The sequence below is a fragment of the Malus domestica genome, chromosome 10, assembly GCF_042453785.1.
Source record: "Malus domestica chromosome 10, GDT2T_hap1".
Taxonomy (NCBI): domain Eukaryota; kingdom Viridiplantae; phylum Streptophyta; class Magnoliopsida; order Rosales; family Rosaceae; genus Malus; species Malus domestica.
Window position 1 is genome coordinate 39,313,555 of NC_091670.1, and position 27,773 is coordinate 39,341,327.

The 27,773-nt window shown below is 35.1% G+C and overlaps 2 protein-coding genes and 1 long non-coding RNA gene across 4 annotated transcripts; 1 reads left to right on the forward strand and 2 right to left on the reverse strand.

The window, feature by feature from the left end:
* Positions 1 to 6,493: 6,493 nt before the first annotated feature.
* On the reverse strand, positions 6,494 to 7,461 carry LOC139188421 (uncharacterized). Its single transcript, XR_011571829.1, has 2 exons — positions 7,324 to 7,461; positions 6,494 to 6,726 (listed from the first exon to the last, which is right to left on the reverse strand). It is a non-coding gene; the product is annotated as an uncharacterized lncRNA (long non-coding RNA).
* Positions 7,462 to 7,481: 20 nt separating this feature from the next.
* On the reverse strand, positions 7,482 to 8,404 carry LOC103446528 (LOB domain-containing protein 2-like). The gene is made up of 2 exons (XM_008385666.1): positions 7,722 to 8,404; positions 7,482 to 7,515 (listed from the first exon to the last, which is right to left on the reverse strand). Exons 1-2 carry the CDS (start codon positions 8,402 to 8,404, stop codon positions 7,482 to 7,484), a joined length of 717 nt encoding a protein of 238 aa, XP_008383888.1.
* A 15,526-nt stretch (positions 8,405 to 23,930) lies between these two features.
* On the forward strand, positions 23,931 to 27,757 carry LOC103446354 (WUSCHEL-related homeobox 9-like). Of its 2 annotated transcripts, XM_070807344.1 has the most exons (5): positions 23,931 to 24,201; positions 24,792 to 25,103; positions 25,351 to 26,190; positions 26,792 to 27,009; positions 27,543 to 27,757. In XM_070807344.1, exons 2-5 carry the CDS (start codon positions 24,968 to 24,970, stop codon positions 27,546 to 27,548), a joined length of 1,200 nt encoding a protein of 399 aa, XP_070663445.1. In that variant the 5' UTR covers positions 23,931 to 24,201; positions 24,792 to 24,967; the 3' UTR covers positions 27,549 to 27,757. The 2 variants fall into 2 exon arrangements, with proteins under 2 accessions (XP_070663445.1, XP_028966185.1); XM_029110352.2 differs by lacking the exon at positions 23,931 to 24,201 and having other exon boundaries at positions 24,561 to 25,103.
* The last annotated feature ends 16 nt before the right edge of the window (positions 27,758 to 27,773 follow it).

The following is a 27,773-nucleotide window of genomic DNA, read 5'->3' on the forward strand; positions in this document are numbered from 1 at the left end:
CTACAATTTACTCTAATTTATAATCCAAAATATAAATAACCAAATTCATACGTCTGTAACTATACTGTTATAATCCAGACTTGCGAACGACTTCCGCCTATGCACTCGTAGTGACGAGTACTACAAGGATACGCTAAAAGAATGAGTCATACGTCTCTCTAACCAATGGTCAATAAAAGTCAAAATCTTTGCCTCTAGGGGCATTTTTCATAAAATCACTATTTTAAAATTTATAAAATTGTAAAGGTAGGGATGGGTTGTCACATATAGAGTTAACTTTGGAGGGTAATTGGTAGTTTTTCATATGAAATAGTGAAAATTAATTTTGGAACGTAAATTAGATGTTAAATTCGCAACCAATATGAAATGTTAAGAGCTTATAGTGAGAAAATGACGGTATTACAATCCAAAGTGTGTCAAGTTACTTAAGTTAACGAAAAAATTAGTAATTTTTTAATGAATTTAGGGACTTCATCCTTAGATATATAATTCATTAATGATTCTTGTAATTTGAACTCGTTGTTGTACAATGTCATTATCAATAGTGTCATTATTTATTTCGACGTATACAACCAAGTTATAACCATATAGTGATTTTAATAGTATAATATTATACTTTTTTGCCATTTAAGCAGCCACGACCTTTAATTTGACTGCCATAAGCAAATACACCAACTTTTGTGAAAGATTATTGATCAATCCATTCAATTGATTAAACTGACTAGTAAGTATCTATGGAACTCACTAGTAAGCACTTAAATATTATCCAAAAATAAGTGGTTCCACATCGACTTTGAGTCTCCCAACTTAAAAAATTAATGAGATTACCTCGGGATTTTTCATTTCATACTCAATTCTTCACATCCTAATTTTTTTTATGGTAAGCAAGCATGCCCTAAGAGCATTCACCGTTACATATGATGTTCGAATCTACGGTTCCCCAATATCATTTGTATATTAAAACAATTCCGAGAGTAAAGCTCTCTCATTCAGTTTTTACACTGGAGTTTTAAACGGATCATTTCCACTTGGAAGCTGACTCTGATCCTACCTTTTCATCATTCTCTCGCCTCGGCAAATTTTTCCTTCCTTTAGTTTCTATTTTTCTAAAATCTTAATCACAATGGTTGAGTTGAGGATGTGCTTTTTTTTTTTTTTTTTTATCCCAACAATTCATGCATATGCAAGAAACTTATAGTTCAAATGACTAAGAATATATATCACACGCTTGAGGTCTTGTGTTCACAGTGTTACTTGTATAAACAATAATAAGAAGGAAAGAGGAAAGTAAAAACAAAAGTTATTTTTCAAAATTTTAAAAAGGAGCTTTTGAAGTACTGAAAATTGAAGTTCAAAGGATTATGGAATCTCTTAATGTTGATCGGTTGAGAAAATAGGGCAGGCATAAGCTTAAGTATAGTAGGGATGGGCGTTGCTTAAGTAAGTTCGAATATTTGGCCGGAATCGGCAACCGAACTGACGTCTTCGACTACTAAAGTTCAAGAACCAAGATGGACTTATCATCAGAGGTGGATAAAATTAAGGGATCTGAGTCGTACCGGGACCACCCAAAGCTCACACAATAGGCTGTGAGGACCTTCGAAAACCATTCGAGTCTGGGCTATGGTGGAGGAGAAGAGCAACCATGGCTGCAGATTGCAGTGAAGGTTCTGCAAACACAAAGAGAAAGAGGAAGGTTCTTATATTTTTTAAATAACTTGGCTAAAACTGTGTCGCTTTGAGCAAAGTCATTAAAAAAAAATTATGAAAATTGCTTGAAAACTTTGAGTTTTAATGATAAAGACAAAATAAATTATAAACTAAATAGTACCATAATTATTTTTTAGTGTAAAAATGTGGTTTTTCGTTAAATAAATAGCACCGGAAACTTTTCGTTAAAGTTCTATAAAAAAAAAAGCACAATCATGTGAGAAAGGCTTTGATCCACATGAGAGAGCATGACCAGTATCTCACTATTTAAAAAAAAAACATAAAGCCCAAACGACTTTTGAGTAAAGTCAGGCCCAAATTCCAATTTCTTTTCATCCAATCTAATCTCATTTCACTTGACCAAAACTAATTCCCATTGGCTATCAGCCTATCCTTGTTCCCCACCCTACCAACCATCGAAGGCCGCCACCACCGACATTGAAACACCAGTTTGGTAAGCTCCCTCTCCAAGGACCAAATCAGACCAATTTGGAACCACTTGATGTTAAAATTATGGATACGCCATTGTCATTAAAATCCTCGTTCACCTAAGGTCATCTTTTATTTTCTTTTTCGGGAAAAAAGTTTGACTGTAGCAAAACTACAGTCAAAACTCCCTCAACTTTTATTAAAACAACAAGCCTAAAAGTACAAGCAAACCAAAGGTCCAACTACAACTATACACAAACAAAAAAGGGCCGAAACCAACAGAAAAAAAGAAAAGAAAGAAGCCCCACAACCGTGAAACCTAAAAAAACACACAACAGCCAACCGAAAAGTTTCTACTAAAAACTCCTCCATCGACAGAGATCCAGGCCAACCATAGGAAACGTCATCCACCATCGAGCAACGGCATCTTAGACACCATCGCCAACCCCAAACAGCTAGTTGGCACCAAATAGGGATTAGCCAACTACCGAGAAGAAGCTCGGGAAAACCCATGAGCAACACTGCCAAAAACAATAGACAACAAGGAGAACGTGGTAGTGTGGGAAACACCTGAGTCAGGAACAACACCCTAGCTCTACACACGAACTCAAAAGGAACTATGGCTGAAGATCGAACTGAGGAAGAAATGGGGAGAGGAATACTGACGGAAGATGAAGAAGAGGACATGTCTGAGGGAAAAATAAGGAGAAGCATCAGAAGAAGAAAAGGAAAAGAGAAGAACACAGCAGAGAATGGGAGAAAAGAAGAAAATAGAAGAAGAAAAGGAAAAGAGGCTCCAGCCAAAGCCAAAGTCAGCGCCTGAGAAGGTGGACAAGATGAAAACCCTTACCAAAGGGGGAAGAAAACTCTCACAGAAGAGAGAAGGTCTCTCAGGGAAGGAGAGAAAGTTGTTTTTCCTCGACACTTACCGAAGGTCATCTTTAGCCATGGTTCCAATAGATCATTTTATCCTGCAATAGCCCAAAACTCATCTTCAACAAACGGGCTTTCCTAAACTCTGGTATGCACCTTAACAGGCTAAAGAGTTAACATGCTTGCCAAATATATCAAGCCCTTTAGCTAGGTCAAAATTTTGTGTGGATCCCACGTAAGCCTCTTTTTCTATCATCTTTATCTATATGTTTTGTTTAAATGTTTAATATTAAAAAAATTTGACACATGTCACTTAGTATATGGTTGTTAGGAGACTTTTAGTCAAGTTGAACTTGGGCTTTGACAAATATCTTTTTACTTCTTCTGGTTTGTTCACGTACCAAGTCTCTGAATACCTTGTAAGAATTAACGTATCTTCAGAAGTATTATGGTTGGATCAATGACTTAAAGATAATGTGATTAAGCAAATAATGGCTTGCTTTAGTGAAGCGTGGTGTGGAAGCTAGAAGTTTACCAGTTTATCATGAGAGAGAACTTGTGCATGGTTGCATGGTTTTGAAAGATGAATAATTTGGGTTTCCTAAGGGTCTGAGGATGCCAATAGTGACTTAGAAAATTCAAAGGAAACATAAAGGAACCCTTAAAACAGTAGAAAGATGATTTCCTTAATGATCCAAGATTGCCTGCACTTAGAGAAAGATCTCCCCACTTGGTGCGATACAATCCTCTGTCTTATCCGTTTTCCTTCTCTATTGTGTTATGTAATGTTCCTTGCTTACGTTGTCTCATATACCTTTTCATAGGATAATGATAGATTTCCTGGGTTTCCATTACGGAATCCTTTGGTTTCCTTTTTTCTTCCTGTTTTGTACAAGTCTTCCTCTCTTTATTCCTCAACACAGCTATGACTTTTCCTTTTAACGTAACATTGATCGACGTTGTTGCTCCCGTGAAGACTGTATTGCACACTTGGTTTAGACTGCATTCTTCCCTAGTCAGCCTTTTAGAGGTGTTGCTTCTGACAACCCGCCCCTTTGTTTTTCTTCATCATTCTTCAGCATGAGTTAAGAAGGGAAAAAGGTAAATCGCCAAAATGGTCCTTGAGATTTGCATAACTCATCACTTTAGTCCCTGAGATTCCAAATCAATAAAAGTGGTCCCTGAGATTGTCCACCATCCATCATTTTGGTCATTCTGTTAAAAACTCCGTTAAGTGTCCCGGAACTCTTGGCAGAAAGTTTTGGCAATTTTCAAATCTTCGTAACTCAATCGTTTCTTAACCAAATTCGACCCATAATATATCAAAATGAAGATAGGAAAGTTTAGAATAAGATTATACCTATTTGGAAGCCTAATAGTTGCCGGAGATGGCAAAAAAATAGCCTCAAAGTTGACTGGTCCGAGTGAAAACTTGAAAACTCGCCGGAAACTAGGTAAACTTTAAACGTTCATAACGTCTTCAATACTCAACAAAATCAAGTGATTCAAAAATTAAAATCATACTTCTCGACGATACGAAGAGAATGGTACCTTTTTAAACGGCTAACTCATCGTGCTTTGGCCGAAAATCGGCTCGAATATGGTTAACTCGAGACCAAGACAGCAACTTTCGAGATGTTTTTCGGCCAAACCACGACGAGTTAGCCATAAAAAAGGTACCATTCTCTTTCTCTTGTCGAGAAGTATGATTTTCATTTTTGAATCACTTGATTTCGTTAAGTATTGAAGAAGTTATGAACGTTTAAAGTTTACCCAGTTTCTGGCGAGTTTTCAAGTTTTCACTCGGACCATTCAACTTTGAGGCTATTTTCCGGAAATCTCCGGCAACCATTGGACTTCAAAATAGGTATAATCTTATTCTACACTTTCCTATCTCCATTTTGATATATTATAGGTCGAATTTGGTTAAGAAACAATTGAGTTACGAAGCTTTGAAAATTGCCCAAACTTCCAGCCAAGAGCTCCGGGATACTTAACGGAGTTTTTAACAGAATGACCAAAATGATGGATGGTGGACAATCTCAGGGACTACTTTTATCGATTTGGAATCTCAGGGACCAAAGTGATGAGTTATACAAATCTCAGGGACCATTTTGGCGATTTACCCGAAGGAAAATACCCCTTCTTTCTTCACTAATGGACGCCATGCACTAGGCTCTCACGTGAACTTGATATTTTGGATTCTAGTTTCTTCCTAACTGGATTAGTTAGTTTGGTAACACTATGTTTGGATGAGGGAAATAAACTTGGAATTTAGGTAAAAGTCAGAATTTATAAATTGACATACACCAATTCCCTTGTTTGGATTCATAAACATAGAAATTTAGAATTTTCGCGTGGAAAAAAAACTTGGAATTTGGGGCCTTCAAATCCCAAGTTTAAATTTCATGTAAACATGTGTCATTTTCCAATTTCTATGATTGAGAGTTTAGAAATAACAAATTCTGTATTAAATTCCATTGTTCTTTTAGGTTAACCAAATAAGAAAATTCACAAATACTAAAAATTAAAATTCCATCATTTCAATTTTTGTCATTTTAAAATTCCTTAGTAATCTTAAACTTCTTCAGCCAAACATAGTGTAAGAGAAAAAGGATTTTGGTTTGTTCTCTCCCAGACTTACCTACGCGGGATTCAAAGATTGTAGGCTTAGATCTTTGGTGCTCCCAAGAAACCCAAAGTCCTCTATAATCTTGATTCCACACATGCACGATAATCTTCTGTGATCGTCCACACCAGAATCCACTTAGCAAGTCCGGACACGTAGTTTGGGCTCATTTTAATATGTATTATAGTTAGCATGGTTTGTCTATGATGCAATGTCGTGACAAAGCTTGAAATGGTGAATATGCATAGGCTTGTACAGGCCTGGCGCAATTATACGTACACATATTCTTCCCATAAATTATTACTTTATTAGCATGGCATGATTGTAAATATTTTTTATTTTGCACCTTTCCGTGTATTTAATCTTGGCTCGAGGTATTTCATGGACAATCGGGCTTTGAGACGTTATTGGGCTTGCATGTGACATTTTTGGACCACCAATCATGGTTAAAGGGTATTTTTCTTCATTTGTAAGTGAAAGATCTTTAGGTTCGATTCTCGCCAAAGACGAATTCGACCGAAATTATTTGGCTGATCGACTGTGAGGCTTGGCCAAATCTCCACCTCTTAGTGTAGATAATATCGTATGTATTAAAAAACAAAATTATTATTGACACTCCAAAAAACTCGTAACCCAAGCTAAGTTCTAGTATGCTTCAGTGCACAACACATATAATATAACTATAAGCCATGGGTTAACATGGGATCAAATCCAAAAGTTAGCTGATTATGTATTATGTATTTATGAAAGTTTAAGAGGAGAAAAGTTCTAGCTCAGTAGTATTACTAGTTTCCGAGTTCGAATCTATCTTCATACATGAATTAAAAACAAAATAACAAGACAATAAAATAGTTTATGATGAAGGAGGCATTACCTTAACTAATTTTCAATTAAATATGTGTTATTGATCTGCCCACTTGATCCTCATAAGTAATGGGAACGAACATGGGAGCATGATCAACTTTGACAAAAGATAAAAAAAAAATAAAAAAAAACTATAGATGTTAGAAGTAAAGGAGTAGTTTGCCTTCCACGTTGGATCTTTCATGGCCTTTCACTTTTCACTTGGTTGAACTGCTCTGCATCTACAATCATATAAAACATAGAGCAAGTCTCAGTCAAAAAATCACTAATGAGTAGTAAGCCACAAACAACTTTGAATCCTTCATCCCAAAACTGGACCCAAACTGAATTATTTGTATCATAACACATCAGAAATATAAGTGTCAGTGAAGGCGAATCCGGTTCGGATTCTCTTTCTTCCTGGGGTTAGGCTAGGTTTATTGTCCTAGTTGTATTTGTATACTTGGACTCCAAGTCATAGACTTTTATATTGATGCAACAATACAATCATTATTCACATACTTCTACAATAAGATTCCCTCACAATAGACTATTTCAGTTTACCTCACTTCTTCTAACTACTACAAATATTAACCTAATTCGGTCACATATTAAAATTGACAATTTAACATGATAACACATGACAAAACTTCGAATACGAAAAACACAATGCATAAATATGATGATATGATACAGGTGCACGTCAAACAGACAAGTAGTTTCGCCAATCACTTGCTCGACCTTGTTACAACATAATTTGCTATGTGCATGCCCATTATCATACACAACCAATTTTTGAACAAGATAGAGAAAGAGTGCAATTATTGTATTATACTTACCTTGAACATTGTCGTAACTGTGGAAATTGTGCAACGAGCTGTATCGTTGAAAGTTATGGTGATTTTGCCCTTGGTTCATCGCCTGCCTCTGTGCGTTCACAGGATGATGCTGTTGTTGTTGTTGTGGTTGACGATGATGATAAGGTGAATAACGGTCATCATGTCTTTGAGTAATAGTTGATCTCCTGTGGCCTTCCAAAGAAAAATCACCAAAATTTGGGCCAATTTGAGGTGCCCCTACCAAGCCTAATGCTCTTTGCTGTTCTTGCCCAACAGAAGGGTCAAAAACCACTTGACCTCTTCCATGCCCATTTATATGAGGCCCTATATTAGGGAGTCCTTCAAATTGCATAAGCCTTTGGTACTGAAACGTAGGGCTGGACATCAAACCGACTGACCCAAAGTGTTCTGAAGAAGAACCGAGGCCAACTACTCTTCGTTGGTCTGGTGCTTCTTGCTTGACCAAAACAACTCCATGATGAAAGCCTCTCCCTTGCCCTAATACTTGTTGCCCTTGTGACATTTCAGTGGCCTCTTGCCCTTGTAATAGATTAGTATAAGTGCCATTAGTAGAACCATCAATTGCTAAACTTTGATTAGCATAACCATAATTCAGAGAACTTCCATATATAGGTATCACTCCTTCCACATCATCTGCGATATTGCCACTATTGTTATTATTCTCTTGGCCCAAAGCAAGTGGCTCCTCCTCCGTTGTGGATGCAGCCAAGGCCAAAGCCTTTTGTTCTTCATTCAATGCGTTCCTAAGCAGTTCATTCTCTCTCTCTAATTTTCTGTACTTTCCTAGAGGTCCGTTCACAGGGTCTTGGTTCCACATATAGGCTTCCCATATGAAAGATTGTACGGCCGTACCCCTGTGATTTTGGTCTTCTAGTTGCTTAAGCAACTTTGTCATGTTGCTAACGCCAAATATTCTGTGCACTGCTTTAAAATCTTCATCTTTGTTTGTGAAGTAAGGAGCCATAACGCAATCCTCTTCGCACCTCTTCCTTTGGTGTCGGCATGCCGCACATGCATGGCGGCCAGCAACTGGTTCCCCTGCAGAACTACTGCTACCCATTGACATACTTATATAATAAACCTGCACAAATATTAGCTTCGAGTATGTAAAATCTTTATTTTGTTACAGAAGAAAGAGAAAAAGAGAAAGAAAAGCACGTGAGAGAAAGACCAGCAGGGTGAAAGCCGTATATATATAGGGGAGGAAGAAGACGAAGAGCAGAGGGTGTTGTAGTGAAGAATGAATCACGAAGGCAGTGGTGAAATTAGGTTAAGACTTTTTATATGTATACTTCAAGCCAAAATCTATTTGTACCAAAAAATCTACCCCTATGTGTAATTTGGTAAAAAAATCCACGGCAATTATAATTCATTTATTTACATCCTATTCCGTATCTATCATAAGATTTTCTTGAATCTCACCTACCTACAATCCTTATATATCAAGCTAATCATAGTCGTTTATGTTATTGCCAAAAAATTATTTGTTGATCATTGATCAACGGGTGATATTCATTCTTGAAATTTAATGAGATTTCACCATTGGATAAATAGCAAGACAATTCAATCGTCAATTCTTTTGTATTAGGGTAAGTGTTATGTACAACATAGGATTTTATCAGTATGGCTGGTCATAATCTATAGTCATAATGTTTTGATATGCTTGCCAATATAGAAGACAATGAGTATAAGTTCTTCTTTTATATTTTACTAGGTTATAATAAGGTTTACCAATTTTTATTTTTATTTTTTCAAGAGAAAGTCTAAAGCCCAACAAGAGAGAGCCTAAAGATGTTGGAGTATAAGAACGAGTCAATAAGGCAGACTAGGCAGTGATAAAATTAGGGTAAGATTTTTATATATTTACTTCAAGCCAAAATCTATATGTAAAAAAAATCTCCCTTAATTGATTTTATGTGAAAAAATCTACCGCTAATTAGAACTCAGTTACGTGTGCTTTTATTCCGTATCTAACATAAGATTATCTGAAAATTTTACTTACACATAATGTATTAAGCTAATTATAGCCGTTCGTTTTATCAACCTAAAATCTTATTTATCAACGATAAACGGGTGGTATTTATCCTTGTAATCTAATAAAATTTCATCGTCTTATAACGAGCGAAATTAAGCAATCAATCGCCTACCTTTTGGTATTTATCCCTATAACGAGCGAAATTAAGTAATCAATCGCCTACCCTATACATATAACATTGTATTTGATCTGAATGTGAGGTCATAATCTATAGTCGTAATATTATGATCCCATAAAGAAGAAGACAATGGGTATGTGAATTCTTCCATTATAATTTGTTAATAGGTTATTGTCCGGCTTAACTAGTATCCCATCAAATTTAATCATATAATCTGCTAAAACTGAATATCATGCAGGTGGTCTTCTACTATAGTGGTAGATATGAGTGTTTTTCTTGCACCACGATGGGAGTTCGAACCTCGTCGACTCTCTGATCTAACAAATATATCATTTGACAAAAAAAAAAATTGAATATTATATTTAAAAGTATGAGAAATTAGACATAAAGTCAAAATTATATTTTGAAAATAGACAAAAAAATTATGTATTTCATAGAAGGATGAAATTCATCCATATGGCACGTAATATCATAATTATTAACTTAAATTTAATTGCCTTTGTATTTATAATTTTACCCCTCTGTGTTTGACCATGAGTTTCTATCTCCTTATTTTTCTTTCTCTCCTCTTTTTTCTTCAGTATTTCTCTCTTTTTTGTTCTCCTCCTTCTTCATACCTCTCTGTTTATCTCTCTCTCCTCCTTTGCCATTCTCTCCCCCTACTTCTTCTTCATAATTCGCTTTCCTCCTCTTTTTCTACGTATTGTTCTCTAGATTTTAACAGTGTTTGTTCTTTTATGAGAACCATTGGATTTTTTATTTTAGATTTTTTATTGTAGTATTTTGTTTTTTGAGGTATTTGATTTCGAGGTTTCGATGGTTTGGATGCATTTGAAATTGATCTTGCATAAATATTGGAATTTTGAAACAAATCTTGCAATAGTGCTGAAATTTTAAGACTAATCTGTTGCAAGTTATATATTAGTTAAAATGTAAATAATAATTTATTGTCCCACATTGGTAAAGTACATATGTAATACCAATTGTAACTTCTATATATACTCCACTTTGGAGATTAATGAATATATAAGAAATTCCCAAATATTGTCATATATATTTTTGGTATTTACCATGTTTAGTTTAATATGGCATCAGAGCAGTTCGCTCTTGGTGACCTGTGTGCTTTAATTTTGTGCCCACATTTTTCGTGATTTCCTTCGTAAAAAATAAAATAAAATAAAAAAAGTGAAATAGTGTCGCGCTACAGTACAGTGCGTGAACAGCGGTCTGCTTTGTGAACAGTGGTCCTCTACAGTATCGTAAACAGTGATTGCTACAGTGCCGTGAATAGTCTCTGCTACAATGCCGTAAACAATGTCTCTGCTACAGTATTCTGGTAAATTGTTTTCATTCCGCTGCGTATCTTTTGTGCCTTTATTGTTCGTGATTTTGTTCAATGACTCAATATAATCATAGTGTTGTTATGGATAATTGATATTGAGGCCACTGATCATGTGACTAGTGACCCTAGAGTGTTTGATGAGTTATGTGACTATGTTCGTGATTCGTATATTACTAGTGCAAATGGAGCACAATCCCATGTGAAGGGTGAAGACACTATCTCTCTGACTCCAACCTTATCACTAGTCCATGCTTTACTTGTTCTTGATGTTAAGTGCAATATTTTATCGGTAGGAAAACTTCTTGATACCTTATATTGTTCTGCTCACTTCTACCTTACGTATTGTTATTTTCAAGATATTCATACTCAGAAGATAATTGGTCATGGTAAAAGAATAGGGGGTTTGTACATCTTGACTATGGAGGATATTGTTGTTTATGATTCAAATAATCATCAAGTTTTAAGTGCTAAAGTGGATGACAGACATCAAATTTGGTTGTGGCATCGACGATTGGGACATCCATCATTCAGTTATATGAAACATCTATTTCCTTCTTTGTTTCACACTTGTAGTGATTCAGAGTTCAAGTGTGAAACATGTGTCATGGCTAAGAGTCATCGTGCTTCATTTCCTGTAAGTGATTCTAAAGCTACTTTGCCATTTGATTTGATACATTCTAATGTGTGGGGTCTGGCGAAGGTTACTTTTAATGGATTCCGTTGGTTTGTTACTTTTATTAATGATTGTACCCAGTTAACTTGGGTGTTCTTGATGAAGTTAAGGTCTTCAGGTCTGATAACGAATGAGAATATGTGAATCACACTTTGGCATGTTTTTTTCGTGATCATGGTATTATTCACGAAACGACTACTCCGTTTACACCCCAACAAAATGGTGCGTCCGAACGAAAGAATCGTCAAATAATAGAGGTTGCTCACTCATTAATGTTGGATAAATGTGTTCCTAATCATTTGTGGGGTCATGCTATTTTGGTTACTGTGTATTTGATCAATCGTGTTCCAAGTAGGGTTCTTGATTTTCAGACACCGTTCGATGTGCAACAAAAACATGTTTCTCTTGTTTCTGTATCAAAGCTTCATCCGAAAATGTTTGGGTGTATTCCATATGAGCATGTCTACTCTCATCAGCGGAGTAAACTTGATGCATGTGCTTTCTGGTGTGTCTTTATTGGGTATGCTAACAATAAAAAAGGCTATAAGTGTTATCATCTTTTAACTCAAAAAACTTATATTACCATGGATGTCACCTTCCATAAGGAAGCCCTCTTCCGACTCTCCATTTCAAGGAGAGATGGGGAGTGAAGTGCATATTCGAAAAGATGGTATGGATGATATGTTACAGGCAGAGTTGGGAACAGAACCTATTATGTTGCGTGATACTGATCAGTCAGTTACAGATAGTGATCAGTCACCTGTTATTCCCAGAACTATTTCTACTGACGACAGATCAGATGTGCCCAGCGAGTTGCATGTTAGTATGCCTGACGAATTACCTTCTGATGATTGGTTGCCTGCTGCTGATATGTCTAATAAGTTGCCTGATAATGGTTCGTCCAGTGATGATTCTTCTAGCAGTTTGGTACAAGATGGTGGCATACATGAGGTAAATTCTGACGATTCTTCTACTTATCAGTTGCCTTTACGAGCTAATCGTGGAAAACCTAAAGTACAATATGAGCCTGATATGCATGCCAAAGCCAAATATCCTATCAAAATTATGTGTCTACTCATCGTTTGTCCAAACCATATGCATCTTACATATGTCAGCTATCTAGTGTATCAATTCCAACAAAATTGCAAGATACTTTGTCTGACCCTAAGTGGGTTAATGCCATGAAAGTTGAGATGGAAGCTTTGGAAAAGAATTCTACTTGGGATTTGGTTCCTTTACCAAATGGGAAGAAAGCCATTAGATGTAGATGAGTGTTTACTATTAAGCACAAAACAGATGGTTCTATTGATCGGTATAAAACCAGATTAGTTGTTAATAGTTATACTCTAATTGTGTGTTTTCCAACTCACTTGACAAGTTGGGCATGCGTGACATCTTTGCACCAACTTGAGGGGGAGTGTTGTGAGTTATATATTAGTTAAAGTGTAAATAGTAGTTTATTGTTCCAAATTGGTGAAATACATATGTAATACCAATTGTAACTCCTATATATACTCCACTTTGGAGATTAATGAATATATAATAAATTCCCAAATATTGTCATATATATTTCTGGTATTTACCATGTTTAGTTTAATATTGGTATTTACCATGTTTAGTTTAATATGATCTTGCATAAGTACATGAATTTTGAAATTGATCTTGCAAAATTGTTGGAATTTTGAAACTGATCTTGCACAACTACTAGAATTTAAAACTAATTTTGGAGAAATTATTTTTACGTATCTAAAATTAGTTTGTAGTTTTTATAGATGGTGTGGTTTTCGACAAGTCTGTTGGGGGTTTAGTTGGAATTTAAAAAATTTGGTTTGCTTGTTCTTTTTTTCTAGGTTTGTTGGGGTTTGAGGTTTGTTGAGTCCTTACATGATGACTTGGGTTCGAACTCCGTGTTGACTAATCTAATATATAATCTAGCAAAATTTATCGTTTGATAAAAAAAAAAAAACAAATGTATTTAGCTTCCTTATGTGTCTTTAAATGAAAATATTACGGGTATAACCTTCAAAAGCCAATTTGAAAAATAAAAAATAAACCTCTAAAAAAAAATAATCGTAAGTTTGGAAACAGTGCAGGGCCTTCGGACTATGAATCCCGGATGTTTGTACTTTGGACTGAGATAGGCATACAAATGGATGGAGGGTGGCTTTCTTGGCCTGCCTTAGCTTGGGTAATCCAAACCTAACCAAATCAAACATGGTCATTGATCCAGCAGGGTCAAGAACAAGAGAAAGTATAGCAATCAATTTTTCCATTTTTTAATTTCCAACTGAATCAAAACCCTAAATAATTTGCATTAGAAATTACAAAACCCAATTACTTTTTCAAAAATCATTATTTGCCTCCTCTTAGGACACATGGGTACGTATATTCTCCCCTGACTTGAAATCCCAAAACATTTGTCTTCCTCAGCTGTATATTCCCTAACCATGAATATTAAGCCACCACTACTTCCACTAAGATACGAATTACCAGCATTGACATTCTTAGCTAGCATTCATATAAGAAATGGTATTAACTTATTTATGTTTGTTTGTGAGAATGTGGTGTTATAATTTAATATTTCCACAATTTGTTGAGAACCCGGGTAAAGAACCCATAAGAAACATCGATATGGTAAATATTTGTTTTTGTGAAATTTTAAAATCTAAACTTTGATATTAATTTTAGTGTTTGTAATTGTTAATTACACTGGATTGATGTTGCATTATCTTATATGAACCTTTTCTCAAGACCAATTGTTTATTCTGAAAATAAAACTGCTGTGTACGTGGTGGGAATTGCAATTCAACTTTCTGACTTCTATTACTTATAAGCTTTTTACTATCCCAAAACAATTAATTTAGATCGTGCTTCCTCTTATTAATTAAATGTATAACGTAAGAGTCGTCCAAGTTTGGATTGTGTTTCCTCTTATTTGAAGTAAAACATATCCTAATTTAGTGCAAATGCAAATATGTTTAACAAGTAGTCAATGCAAAACTAATCAAGTTAGGTAGGTGCTTCTCAATTTCCAAGGAGGATGTATCCATGATTCGCGGATTAACAATAACAACGATTAATAATGCATAGATTGGTTTATAAAATGAAAATTGATCTCAACATTATTGGCCTTCCACGTGAGAATGTTCGGCCGCTTTCATATAGATAATCCTATCTAGCTAGTTTAGGGTTGGTTCTTAGATTAATTGAACAAACGATATTAACTACACTAATGAGGAGAGACGTGAGTTTACTTCACAATGAGCTAGCAATAATGTGGTTCAGATTTGTCTTTGGCAAGAATCAAACCTAAGACCTTTCACTTACAAGTGAAGAGCACTGACGTAGACACACCAAAGGCTACGGTGGGCTGAAGCACAGAAAGGATTTGTGGCAATATGTATATATATTTTAGTGTATAGTCTAATATAACGGGCAAAAAAAAGTTCAAGAAGAATTATTTTTAATGAAAAACTAGCCTAGTGAGTATTTATCACAACTAAAAATATAAAAATTACCATGGAAATTGTTTTGTCATTTTGTTTAAGATAATTATGCTTTAATTCAGTGGGCTTTATATTATTTCCAATCAATTTTTTGTTAAGATTGCCTTTACTTCTACTTTCATTGTTTTGCTTTGTGTTGTGTGGTTATAATTGAGATCTCAAGTTTTCTATCTTTTTCTTGTGTTTGCATCTAAATATATGCAAATTTGGATGATTCATTCTATTTTTGCAGTTTGTAATTGTGAAGCTTATTGAGTTCATGCCAAGTAAATTTTAAGTATACAAATACAAAAGTTAAACTTAAATTTTTGCATACGATACGTATATAGAAAAAAAAAATTCATCTTTTTAGGGTCATTTTTTTAGCTAGCCCCCCCATAAAAAAATTCTGACTCCGCCTTTTAGTAAGTAGGAATATCACTGAGTTATAGGACTAAGTGACCTTAGATTAATTGTATTAGTTTTTCTAGTTGGCTTCATATTCATCTGATATTAGATCATGAAATTACTTTTTGTGAGGAGATTGTGTCGGTCACCAAGTGTCTCGTTTCTTTGAAAGATAGAAGAATTTTATTGGCTACGGATAGAAATGTTTATATCAGGATTAATTTAGGAGAAATTGTACAGTGCTAGGAATACGGTCTGGTACAGTAAGAGTAATAATATAATTGTCTAAAATTTTTATTTTTCAAGCTTCCAATCAATTATATTCGTACACTTGATGTATGGAACTGTTTTCCCGACATAAATTTCTCCTTAAGCCAGAGATTAACCGACATATCAAGCACACTCCACGAAAAACTCTCATGTGTCGTGCTGCAAAACGTGCATAATTAACTTGAAATTGAACATGTTGTAGTAGTAACATGACGAAAAATAAAGATGTATAATTTTCAGCACTATGAGACTCATTGCACCATCCCAACTCTTGATAAGTAAAAAACGTCATCTGGATGAGAAATAAAACCCACAATGGATCGAACACAAATAGACTTTTCCAGCAACATTCGAAATCAAAGGCATTTTCTATCTCTCACTCACTCTCCAACTCCAAATTTTCTGTGCCAATTTAGAAATAAGTTAAGCATGTTTAATTTGGTCTTCAAATGTACATAGGATATTTATATATTGGTAAATCATGTGCACCAAGATGAAGCATTTAAGCTTATCATGTTGTGTATTTACTACATGCACGTTAGCATTTAGTGAAGGCTGTTGGCGCATTTTTTGCTAAGACACACATACCCATTTCATGTTGCATATTAGACTAATACACCCCATTTATTGTAATCATGTGCGAGTGCAACATAAAAAAGAACTTACTCAGGGCTGGTTTGGTATTGATGTGCTTTGAAAAAAAGCTGCTGTGAGAATAAGCAGATGTGCTGTGAGAATAAGCGGCTGTGAAATAAAGCAGCAGAGCATTTGGTAAACTTTTTTGTAAAAGTGCTTTTGAAAAAAAAAGCAGTCTGATAGTGGATCTTTTCATTAAAGGAGCACTGTAGCTCCATGTGCTTTGAAAAAAAGCCAGTTTTCCAAAGCTGCAAATAGCAGCTTCAGCTTTTTCCTTTGATTTCAGCTTATTCTCACAGCAGCTTCCAAAATAAGCCCTTTTTTTTCAGTTTACCTAACACCTAAAACCCTCACAGCTTTTTTTCATAGGTGCTTTTTTTTTAAGCACCTCACTCCCAAACTAGGTCTCAGAGCCTTGCTTCCAATTGGGGTGGAAGGTACTAACTGAATGGTGGAGTTACTGTTTAATAATTAGCATGGCCTTGTTGTATGTAGAACATATATGGCCTAATATTGCATTGAATAACAGTTTGACAAGCGCAAATTTAGTAGCAAAGTTCAATCATTGCATATTTCATTTGAGCCCATAACCCGTTATTCTGAAGAAAAAAAAAAATAGCATCGTGATCAAGACAGATGCTGTGAATAATGGGCATTTTTAGCTGAATCCTTTCGTTTACAATTCTAAAACAGAATTCTAACACTTGAAGATATTTTAAGTATTTTACTTTTTCGAATTTTGTTTCCTACTAAGTTTTCTAGCAAGTCTAGGGTTGAGATACATTATAAAAGCGTCCTTTCGTGGTGCTAGGGTTTGTTATCTTATTTTATTCCAACAATATAAATTTGAGGTTCTCTCAAATTCCTAAACAATTTCTGATTGCTAGTGGATAGTTCATGGCTTTTGATTTCCCTATTTAATTTATCACGTTGCATCTGTTATAGTATAGTTAACCAACTTAATTAAAAATGAGAAATATATCTTTTATTGGGTTCTTTGGCAACGTAAGATGTGTTTATTTAGATTATAAATCTGAATCCATCATGTCTATTATATAGGGTAAATTGTTGTTTGACTCCTTGAACTCTTACTCCAGTTGAAATTGATCCCCTAAACTATTGTTTTGGTAAATTAACCCCTTGAACTATTTGAAATAAGCCAATTAACCCCTTGTCGTTAAATTCCATCCATTATTATGTCTTTTATCATTAATTCTTACATGTCACTTATAACCACCAATAAAATTATGACGTGTGGACACATAATAATGTGCAATGACAATATGAAAAGGTCCTTATGTAAACATTTCATTTCTTTATGTTTCTTACTATGTTATAAGTTTTTTAATTATCCCATATCCACATGTCATTATTTTATTGGTAGTTATAACTGACAAATAAGAATTGATGATGAAAAGACTAATTTGCCCTTGAATTTGACGGAATAGTGGACGGAATCTAACGGCAAGGATTAATTGGCTGATTTTAAATAGTTCAGAGGGTTAATTTACCAAAAAAATAGTTCAGATGGTCAATTTCAATTGAGGTAATAGTTTAGGGGGTCAAACCGCAGTTTACCCTATTATATATGTGACCTAAATTCACAATTTTACAATAAAATAAGACCGCTAAGAAAACATTACTCTTTAAACCAAAGACTTAGATAAGAATACAGATAACGGTTAGCTACGTTTACATGTTTAATTCATTGTTCTTAATGAAGCCATGGTTCATGGTTATATATGACCAAATTAAAATATGGAACTTGTAACCGTGATGGGGTTGTAGTGATCATGGATTCATCATGATGATAATTGTCTATATAGGTTACAGCTAGGCTCGATCTAGTTGATCAATAGCTTCAAATTTGGTCCAGACAAATTGGTGGGAAGAAACAAGCAATCTGATTGAAAAGAGAAACAGACACAAATATAGGAATCGAATCAATAATTACAATAGACAGGCGTACGCACAGAGAGGGGAGCACAAGTTGAAATTAAAGCGGGGGGATGGGGTAGTGCATTGGTACGCAGAGGAGAGGATTCACCATAATAATTAACAATTACAGACGTTGCACGTTTGCATCAGACTTTCAGAAAGTGTAATATATATGTATTGAATCCAAAGTGCCAAAAAGCTACATACTACATGCGAGTCTTAATGAAGTCTCAACTGGTTGTACCACACACGTCGACTTCAGTTACTCTAAATATGTGATGCCTTCTTCTTTCCTAGTTTCTGCATACTTTTCTGTCCGTCCCCCTTAAACTCACTTATATGCATGCAGTCACACTCACTCACACTCTTAGAGGCCGTGGTCCCATTTTGATCGAAATATAAATACGTACGTTATGGGCATGGGGATAGATATGGATCAAGTGGTACTAATTATTATTTTCAAATTTTGGCCAGTCAATGGTTTTGATTTGCTGGTTTTGTTCTGTATCCAATCTTATATGTTTTTTTATGAAAGTTAATTGAATCTTGAACATTCTCCAATCAATCAATGTACATTGGGGTTTAGGCATTAGTGGTCAAGTATTATGATAGCATATATATGAAATATATTAGCTACCATGAGAGGTCTAATTATTTGTTGGATGAAAATTCAACCTTTTTTTCACAAACTAAAGTGTAGTCGTTTTCAGACATCCACCTTTTATTAGGAATTTAAGCACTCCCTCTCCATAGACCCTCCACCCTTTAAAATCCACCATGCATGGTTCCCACATAAAGTAATACTCTACTAGCTTCTACCACACACGTATGTCTGTGACAATTAACCTTTTTAATTTAAAATTTTTGTTTTACTATTTTTCAATTTAATTACAAATTTTTAATTAAAAAATCTCTACAAAAAACAAAGGAAGAATAAATAACCACCATAACATGGTTCGAATATATTCATTTAAAACATGTATAACTACCATTTAGTCTCTATTTTGTTTGCCTAGCTAGTTGTTCATTGTTCTTCTCTATAATAATAAAGCGAGGGCATTGTAGGGAGATTGAAAGCTTCATATTGTAGAGAGATTGTAATAATTTATAATTATTCTTGGTCCTGTCTTAAGGAAACATATCTCCATATAGTTATAATTCTTGCTTCTAGTTGGAGTTTGATGCTTTCTTTTTGCACAACTCAACATAGATATTTTCAGTTGATTGATTTTTCATATTGACCTCGGGTGGCATATGTGGCTGATTTGATAGAGAGAAAATAAAAGCTATTCAACACCTTTCTATGCACAACCGGGGGCAATGGGCATCAAGGAACGTTGTCTTGGAGTACAAGTAAAGAAAGTACATATGTGCAAGAAATAAAATACTCAACGCCCAAAAAATTATATTTAGGAAATACAACACGCATTAAGGATAAATAAGTCAAATAAATAATGTAATAACCTTCCTAAAATTATAAATTAATCTGATCCCAACTTTATGACTTTGTAGAGATTTTATTGTATAACTAGAATGCAGTGTGAATATATATATATATATATATATTAGTTCAAATGTGCATGTTTACACAAATTCTGATCAGTACTTTTAGTCAATTCATTATAAATTTCAGAAGGGCTTAACTTCACCATTAAGTCAGAGTATGTGATCCATTCCATTGTGTTACACAAATGGTGGATATTCACATGTTCGGTATGAAGACTAACACTATAACGTAACAAAAGCAACAAGACAAAGAACTATATCCAATGTCACATGAAACGGAATGTGGAATCCATAACGAGACACTCTCCAAGTCTATTCGACCTCAAAACGCCAAAGTTGTCCTATTATGTTATATCACAACATAACAATGTGTTTACACAATATTATTAATTAATTACAAATCTCACATTTATGAATTTCTTTTTGGGTATGACTGTCTCACGGTCACGATATGTTACATCTATATTATAACTCGTAATTTATTTACTAATACTTTAAAATATACACATGTAACCAAGGTTTTAAAGACGTTGGGCGCTAGTCAGGCGGCAGGTTGGGGCCTAGCGCTTAGGTGGCTAGGCAGGGCCTAGGCAGACTAGTTGGATTTAAGTAAATCTATTATATTTCGTGTAAATAAGTGTCTACTTATACTAAAATATATATAATTTCATCATAAACTACAAAATAGTATAACATATATATTATGAAGTATTGGAACATAATGAAAACATGGGGAACAGAGATATAACATGTGTTCTTTTAAGTATGTAACAAGTCTCTTACAAGTTATTGAAAAAAATAAAATACAAAGTGAAAGTTATCTATTTGTTGTCTAAGTGAGTCTCGACCTAGGCGGGTGCCTAGTGGTCTAGGTGGGTACCTCAGCAGGTCTAGGCGCCTTTTCTTAATTTGCAAATGCCTAAACATAATCAAGGCGATAGCCAACCGTCTATAGCCATGTAACTCACCCATGTTATGTTACTCAAATTAATAGTGGAATATATTTCTAATATGTATTTTTTGTTATTAAGGAAGAAATATTTAAGTTTACAAAGTTTTTTAAAAGAAGAAATTACGATAATTAAGACATCTAACCACAATAGAATACAAATCCTATTTACAATTATAATAGGTAATATGGTAAGTCAACTTTAGCATAAAAGGAGCGTTCGAATTCAAGGTGCAAATCTCTTATTGTCAAACCTAGACTCGAAAACATTTTGATTTTTGAGACACAGATATGAACAAAAGTATGGATTACACATTTTCTTTGTTTTAATTAGCAGAATTCCAAGACCGTTTTAAAGAGAGTTTCAACCATCCCAGGGTTCCAGCGCAAAGCTTTGTTAGGGCTTGAGGTCACATAAGGATTTTGTTAGCATGTCGGAATCGAACCGACACGACGTAGACTAAAATCCTATCACACTTTCCTCTCTCTGTGTATGTGCATGGGGAATTGGACACGCGTAGCATAGTCCACACACAATAACACATAGATATGCTGCATGCTTTGATCATCTTCCCCCAATACCCATGTGAAACTTTGCTGCGGTATTATGTGTATTTGTCTATGTCTCTGACTTTTGCAAACTACATTATGTACATATCCACAGGAAAAACGCTAGCAAATTTCATTGTATAAGTTAATTGTATGCTTATATAGTAGACATGTCCACACTTTAATATCTTTAATGAAGCAATATATCAATCATTTTTCTGATGTGATTTTTTTTTTTTTTTTTTTTTTTTTTTTTTTTTTTTTTGCTTCAAGGATATATATGTAACCCTCAATCTGAGCTAGGTCAAGTGTAGAGTACTCTAGGTATAAGTTCGAAATCCATCAATATAACATATAATCTCTCTCTCTCTAGATATATATAAGAATGCGAAGGAAACTCTTTTGAAGGGAGACTTTTCATATATTCTCTGTCATATCATAATTTAATGTTAATTTTCATGCTAATATTATAAAATATTATGCAAAAAATATATGTGATAGAGTTTAAAGAGTATAAAGAGTTTCATTTTTAAAAGAGTCTTCTTAGCATTTCTCTATATGTTAATAACATCTCCTAATAAGTAATAAATGTGTGTTCTTGATTTGCACAGATGGATCGAGTTGTTAAAAGAAAAAAGAGCTCAGTACCCAACAAAATTCAAATCACCCCAAAACAGCGCCATCGAGTTATGATTCAGTATCTCTCTGTGATTAAGTACTATTTCTTTGGTCGTTTCACTTGCTAACTATCGACAAACAAATGGCAGCTGAGACTCAATATTGCATTTAACCGTGTAGACAAGTATGAACCCTAGTCCACAAACAAAAAAGAGGTTTCGCGTGAGATTAATCGTGCCTGCTTTAATTTTCAGCAAGCACTTTTAGAAAGTATACCTTAGGAATTGGTCTAATGGCCCTGTGGATCATTAAGATTAAATTAATAATCAGTCAAACACCCTTTTCTTGGCAGGAAATTAATTAGTCAAAGGTTAGAGATTATCAAAATGCTCCTTGCTTTCACGTGTGAATTTTGTTAATCACTCAAATTAGTTACATAACTTATATCATATATAACATGAAACATGTGATACTATAATTATTTTTTTTAACAATTATCTTTCATTAAATTTGAACTCATCGTAAAATATGTGGTATATGAAAAATTTAACATTATAAGTTGTTCAAGTTATTTATACGTTTTAGTACTGTTTGACAAGCATTGTAGAGATAAGTCATGTTGTTTTTTTATTTTTCTAGGCATAACCAATCGAAATGATTGTTGAGGAAGTTTTCTTCTCTACTGATCAGTCTACTGACCCATCAGCTGATGAAGCTAAAACCAGGAAGTGGGGCAAGCACTACAGTCACGTCGCAGCACTTAAACCTTCCTTTGCCTCCAGCATTTTCTTGTAATGGCCATTTTTAGTGTGTGTGATGTTCTGTTCTGAAATTTATTGTTTTTATTTTAGAATTTTGAGAAAACAATTTTAGAGTCGTATTTCAGGTTTATTTTGGTGTTTGGGGGTGAATTTAGAATAGATGGATAAAGATTGATCCTTCGAGCATTTAGGTGAAAATCACTCGTGAATCGGAGTTGAAATAAAAAAGTTACGAGCACCAAAGATGATGGGCATTTTGGTCTTTTACAATGACCATAAATAGTAAGTTTTAGAAATAGAAAGTTTACCATGTTGGAAAGTCAACCTAGAAATCTAGCGCACAAACTCACGATCTCTCATCGACTTGTTTTTCCTTCAGGATTTTTTTCGACCTAAATTTTGGCGGCCATCTTCGACGGAACTGGTTGACACCAACACCGTCAAATTGAAGCTCTCACTTTCCTCTATAATACTCAACCAAAAATCACCTGAATAAACCACCACTGATAGCGTGAGGCCGTGAAGTTCTAGGCTTCAAGGGCTCCGACAACTCTTTTCCCTTTACAAATCCATATGTATTCAATCAAGTATTTAATGAATCCATGGAAGTCTATGGGTACTCAATCAGGTTTTTAAAAGAGTTAATAAAAATTCATAAGGAATCCAAGTGTATTCATTCCGAATTTTAAAAGTTGTTCATAAAACTTTATGTAATTCAATTATGATTTGATTTTAAAGTATTTTAGAAGATTAAAGATTTGGAGGGATTTTATAGTGTCTTTTATGCTTTAAAATTTCAGGCCTATCCCTAAGATTTTTAATGATTTCACCTAAATTTGACATGGTCTACAGAACTCCATTAAATTCCAGAAATTTATAACTCTTTTCCAATCTTTCAAAATCTTAATTGAATACAACTCTTTAGTTTTTAGTTTTAAAGGAATGAAAACTAAAATATAAAAACAAAATGGTTATGAACCTAAATTACGAAATAATATAGGTACATATTTTTCATGCACCTTACCGTCTAATATTTTACTTACTATGCAGATTTGAGAAATTAGAAGAACCTAGAGAGTTTCAACTAATTTTAAAAAAAATTATATTAACAATGAAAATAAATAAATAAATGCCCTCGAGTCAATCCAAAAGCCTACATTACTTTTGTTCAAAATAAACCCAATATGAGATATGCAATTACTCTTACACGACTCACACCACCGCTTTCCAGTTAAACCCTACAAATTACATTACATTGCATGCTCCCTTCTCCCTTTGCCTTGACTTTCAAACACCCCTCCCCTCCCCTATTTATTCCCACAACCACCTTTCCCATTAGAATAATCTCAACATCTCACTTCCACCCTCTTCACCTCTCCCAGGCCAATTAATTCCCCACGCACTGCAAAGCAAAACCCCAAACAATTGATCAGAGCAAGCAGGATTCCTCCCTTTACAAATCTCAAAAGATAAAAGTGTAAAGGGAGACAAACTGGTCAGAACAGTCCTCATCTCTCTCTCTCTCTCTATCTCTCTCTCTGATGAAGATTCTAATTAAGCCCCCAGCAGGTATTATTTTCTAAGTACCCTGCTTTTCGTCCCGGGGGGATTTGGGTTTGTAATACTTTTCAGAGTTCGAGTAGAGAACAAGCATTATTTCATGCATCATCACTTTTCACTTGCTAGTATTAAATCTAAATTCTAAAAGAAGGGATGGGTTGAGAGTAGTACTTTCTCTCTTTTAATTTCACTCCACACAAATTTATTTTCATTTCCTTTCTTGTTTATCTTTCTAGCAGGCGATTCCTGTTGTGGGTTCTGCCCATTTTATATATAAATCAAATTATATTTGTTTAATTTATATAATTTCTCATCAGTTTGTATCCTATTTTTTATATTTTCTTTGGGAGGAGGGAAGGGATTAGGATTCTCTCCCCTACTATTTCCATCCCCTCCTCTCACATTTTCTATTTTATCTTTCTCTTTCTATAAAAAATTAATATAAGATGTTGATATAATTTAACTGTGAAATTTCAAATTTGAAGGGAGAGAAGGGAAGGTAAAAATAGAGATGAGAGAATCCTACTCCGTGGGAAGGGCTCGTGTTTATTTATTGTACAAGTTTTAATTAATAAACAAGAGAAATATTGAACTCACAGGAGTAGGTGATGAGACTATAAGAAGTGATGCTCTGGTGGGCTAAGGAGAAAAACAAACAGCAGAAAAGGGTTTCTCCTTCCCTTTTGGCTGGCTATACCCATAGCTTCCTAGCTACTGTAACATCTAGCTAGCTTTCTCTGTCTCGCTATCCCTCCCTTTGGTCGTCATCATCATCATGGCTTCATCAAACAGACACTGGCCAAGCATGTTCAAGTCCAAGCCTGCTGATTGCAGCACGCACCACCAATGGCAGCATGACATCAGCCCTTCTCTCGTCTCAAACAGCTGCCACCGACCCTCCTCTTCCTCAGGTAACTCCCCAAATTCCTATTTCATCACTCACTTCTTCATAACCGTCTTCAACATTTTATGTTAAAACTCTTTTCAATATTTTATAATTATTTTTCCCGAAATCTGCATTCAAGTTCAAATCTCTTTTCTGTGTATAATAATAGCTTTTTCAATTATTCATATGATATGCATAATTTGTTACTAATTATTATATATGTTTTAGTTTACGTACATTTACATTTTTTATTAATTATGTGAATGTAACAGTGGGAGGGTGTGAAGAACGCAGTCCGGAGCCAAAACCCAGATGGAACCCAAAGCCGGAGCAAATTCGCATACTCGAAGCAATCTTCAACTCCGGGGTGGTGAATCCTCCGAGGGATGAGATCAGGAAGATTAGAGCTCAGCTGCAAGAGTACGGTCAAGTCGGAGACGCCAATGTGTTCTATTGGTTCCAAAACCGAAAGTCAAGAAGCAAGCACAAGCTCCGCAACCTCCACAACTTACCCAAGCAACAACAAACCCATCATCGCCACACCCATCTTCCTATCTCCACGCCCATCTCCGCAGCCACCACTCTCAACATCATCAATGCCGCCGCCCCTTCGTCGTCCTCGTCGTCCTCTGAAAAATCATCCCCCAAAGCACCAAACAACAAGGCTTTCTCCATGGGGTTCTCCACTCATGATGTTTCAATTATCTCTCCAATTGCTTCTGTGAACCAAAGCACTAACTTTTTCCAGCCTCACCATCCTCACCACAACGAGGTCTTGCCTGAATCGCCGTTCTTTTTTCCGGTGCATCAGGGCAACATTAATCCTAATTTGACACAAGGGTTTTGCTTATCTGAGCTGGCTAATGTGGTTCATGTTCCAAATCATGAGCAAACTAATAATAATAACATTGGACCTTGCACTAGTCTCCTGCTGAGTGAGATCATGAACCATGGGGGAATATCAAGGAAAGAATATCACCATCAGGAAGATCAGATCATGGCCATGAAGAATGTGGATAATCAGCAGCACCTGACATCTCCAACTACTGCTGTCGCTGCTTCTACTAATCCTACTGTTGCTGTTCCATCCCCCATGTTTCACAACATTCAAGGTAGACTAACTGAAAATTTCATGTTTTGCTAATTAGATCTCCATATGCAATACTTCACATAAGAAAATTGTCTAAATTAAGTCCTTGTTTAAGGGAAATGCTCTAATCTGCAACCAATTTATCCATTTTTGTCGAATTAATAGCGGTATTCCATGTACGTTAAACAATAATATAGTGCTAGACTACAGCACTTACACACACACACACACACACACATATGTATATATTATTGATACATAATACCAAAATGTATCAAAGTGGGATTGATTTATGATGGGTTTGTATTTTGGGATGAAAGTGATTGCCATGTTTGTAATGTATTACGTATGGAAGGGAGGGTAGTTTTGTCTTTATGTTCGGCAAGAAACTTTTAGCTTGCTAGGTTTTTGCGTTTGGGGTTACGATGGACGTGTGCATGGGTTTTGATTGACCAGTCTGTTCTATAACGTGTTTGGGTTTGGATTGGACTAATTACTACCCGGACAATACCGAACTGTTCACGTACATACGCCCTTCAAATCATGAGATCGGACTGATGAAACGACGTCGCATACTGTGTGATTGTGTGACTTAATGTGGTGGTGTTTGGAGTTTTGGACAGGTAGTGTTGGCGAAGCGGGTGCAATGGCTCCGGGAGGTCCGGCGAAATCAACGGTATTCATAAACGACGTCGCATTCGAGGTGGGTGCGGGTCCCTTCAACGTGCGTGAGGCTTTCGGGGATGACGCCGTTCTCATTCACTCCTCCGGTCAGCCCGTTCTCACCAATGAGTGGGGTCTCACCCTCCACTCTCTCCACCATGGCTCTTTCTATTACCTGGTATACTAATTTCACAATTAATTTTTCTTTATTTTTTTACTTCTTTATGCTAGTTATTTTTTTAACCTTAATATGTTATTTGGTTCCTTTCTATGTATTTTCCCAAATTAAAACAATGTGATAAAGTAGAGATTTAGGTTTAGGCGAGTTAGCTATAGCGTTGTATTTCTCCTTATTCAAGTTCGAATTTTGCTCGTAGTTTATATGAATTAGTTAAGACTATCTTATTGTTTGAAAGGTTGCTCTTTTGTGACCGAAATGTCACATGTTTAAGTTATGAAAACAATCTCTTTACAAAGTAAAGGTAAAGTTATATACGATAGACATCCCCTCCAACGCTTGCAAGGTTATGAGTCTTGTTGGTTTGGAGTCGCCATTTTTATCTTATTGCCTAAAAAAAGTGATTTAAATTTGTTTTGCTTCTTTATTTGTTGCTATCCAGCTATACCGCTGTAATGTGTGTGTATGTTTATATTTATTTTATCTATGCTTTGCTAGTTGATGATCATTAATGTGTTTTTTTGGGATTGCAGATATAGAAGAGGTGGAAGCAAGCTAGAAGAGACGGGCTTCGGTTCTGTGTGTCTTTTCTATATATATGTCTTCTTTAATCTGCGTTAGGGTTTGCAATATTATAAGATAGGGCTTCATTCCGTTTTGTGGATCTAGGGTTATTTCAGAGTTTGTGGACCTATTTATGTACCATTAGTGTACCTGTTTCTGGTTATATAAAGGTTGATTATATATATTTACCTGTGGGGTGT

What these genes read in the sequence shown, in the direction of transcription:
- LOC103446354 (XM_070807344.1), top strand. Translation starts at nt 24,968, where the DNA reads ATGGCTTCATCAAACAGACACTGGCCAAGCATGTTCAAGTCCAAGCCT. An exon ending in CCGACCCTCCTCTTCCTCAG is followed by an intron (nt 25,104 to 25,350) that starts GTAACTCCCCAA and finishes TGAATGTAACAG; the next exon opens with TGGGAGGGTGTGAAGAACGC. An exon ending in CATGTTTCACAACATTCAAG is followed by an intron (nt 26,191 to 26,791) that starts GTAGACTAACTG and finishes AGTTTTGGACAG; the next exon opens with GTAGTGTTGGCGAAGCGGGT.
- LOC103446528 (XM_008385666.1), bottom strand. Translation starts at nt 8,404, where the DNA reads ATGGGTAGCAGTAGTTCTGCAGGGGAACCAGTTGCTGGCCGCCATGCA. An exon ending in TCTTCTTCAGAACACTTTGG is followed by an intron (nt 7,516 to 7,721) that starts GTCAGTCGGTTT and finishes TTTCTTTGGAAG; the next exon opens with GCCACAGGAGATCAACTATT.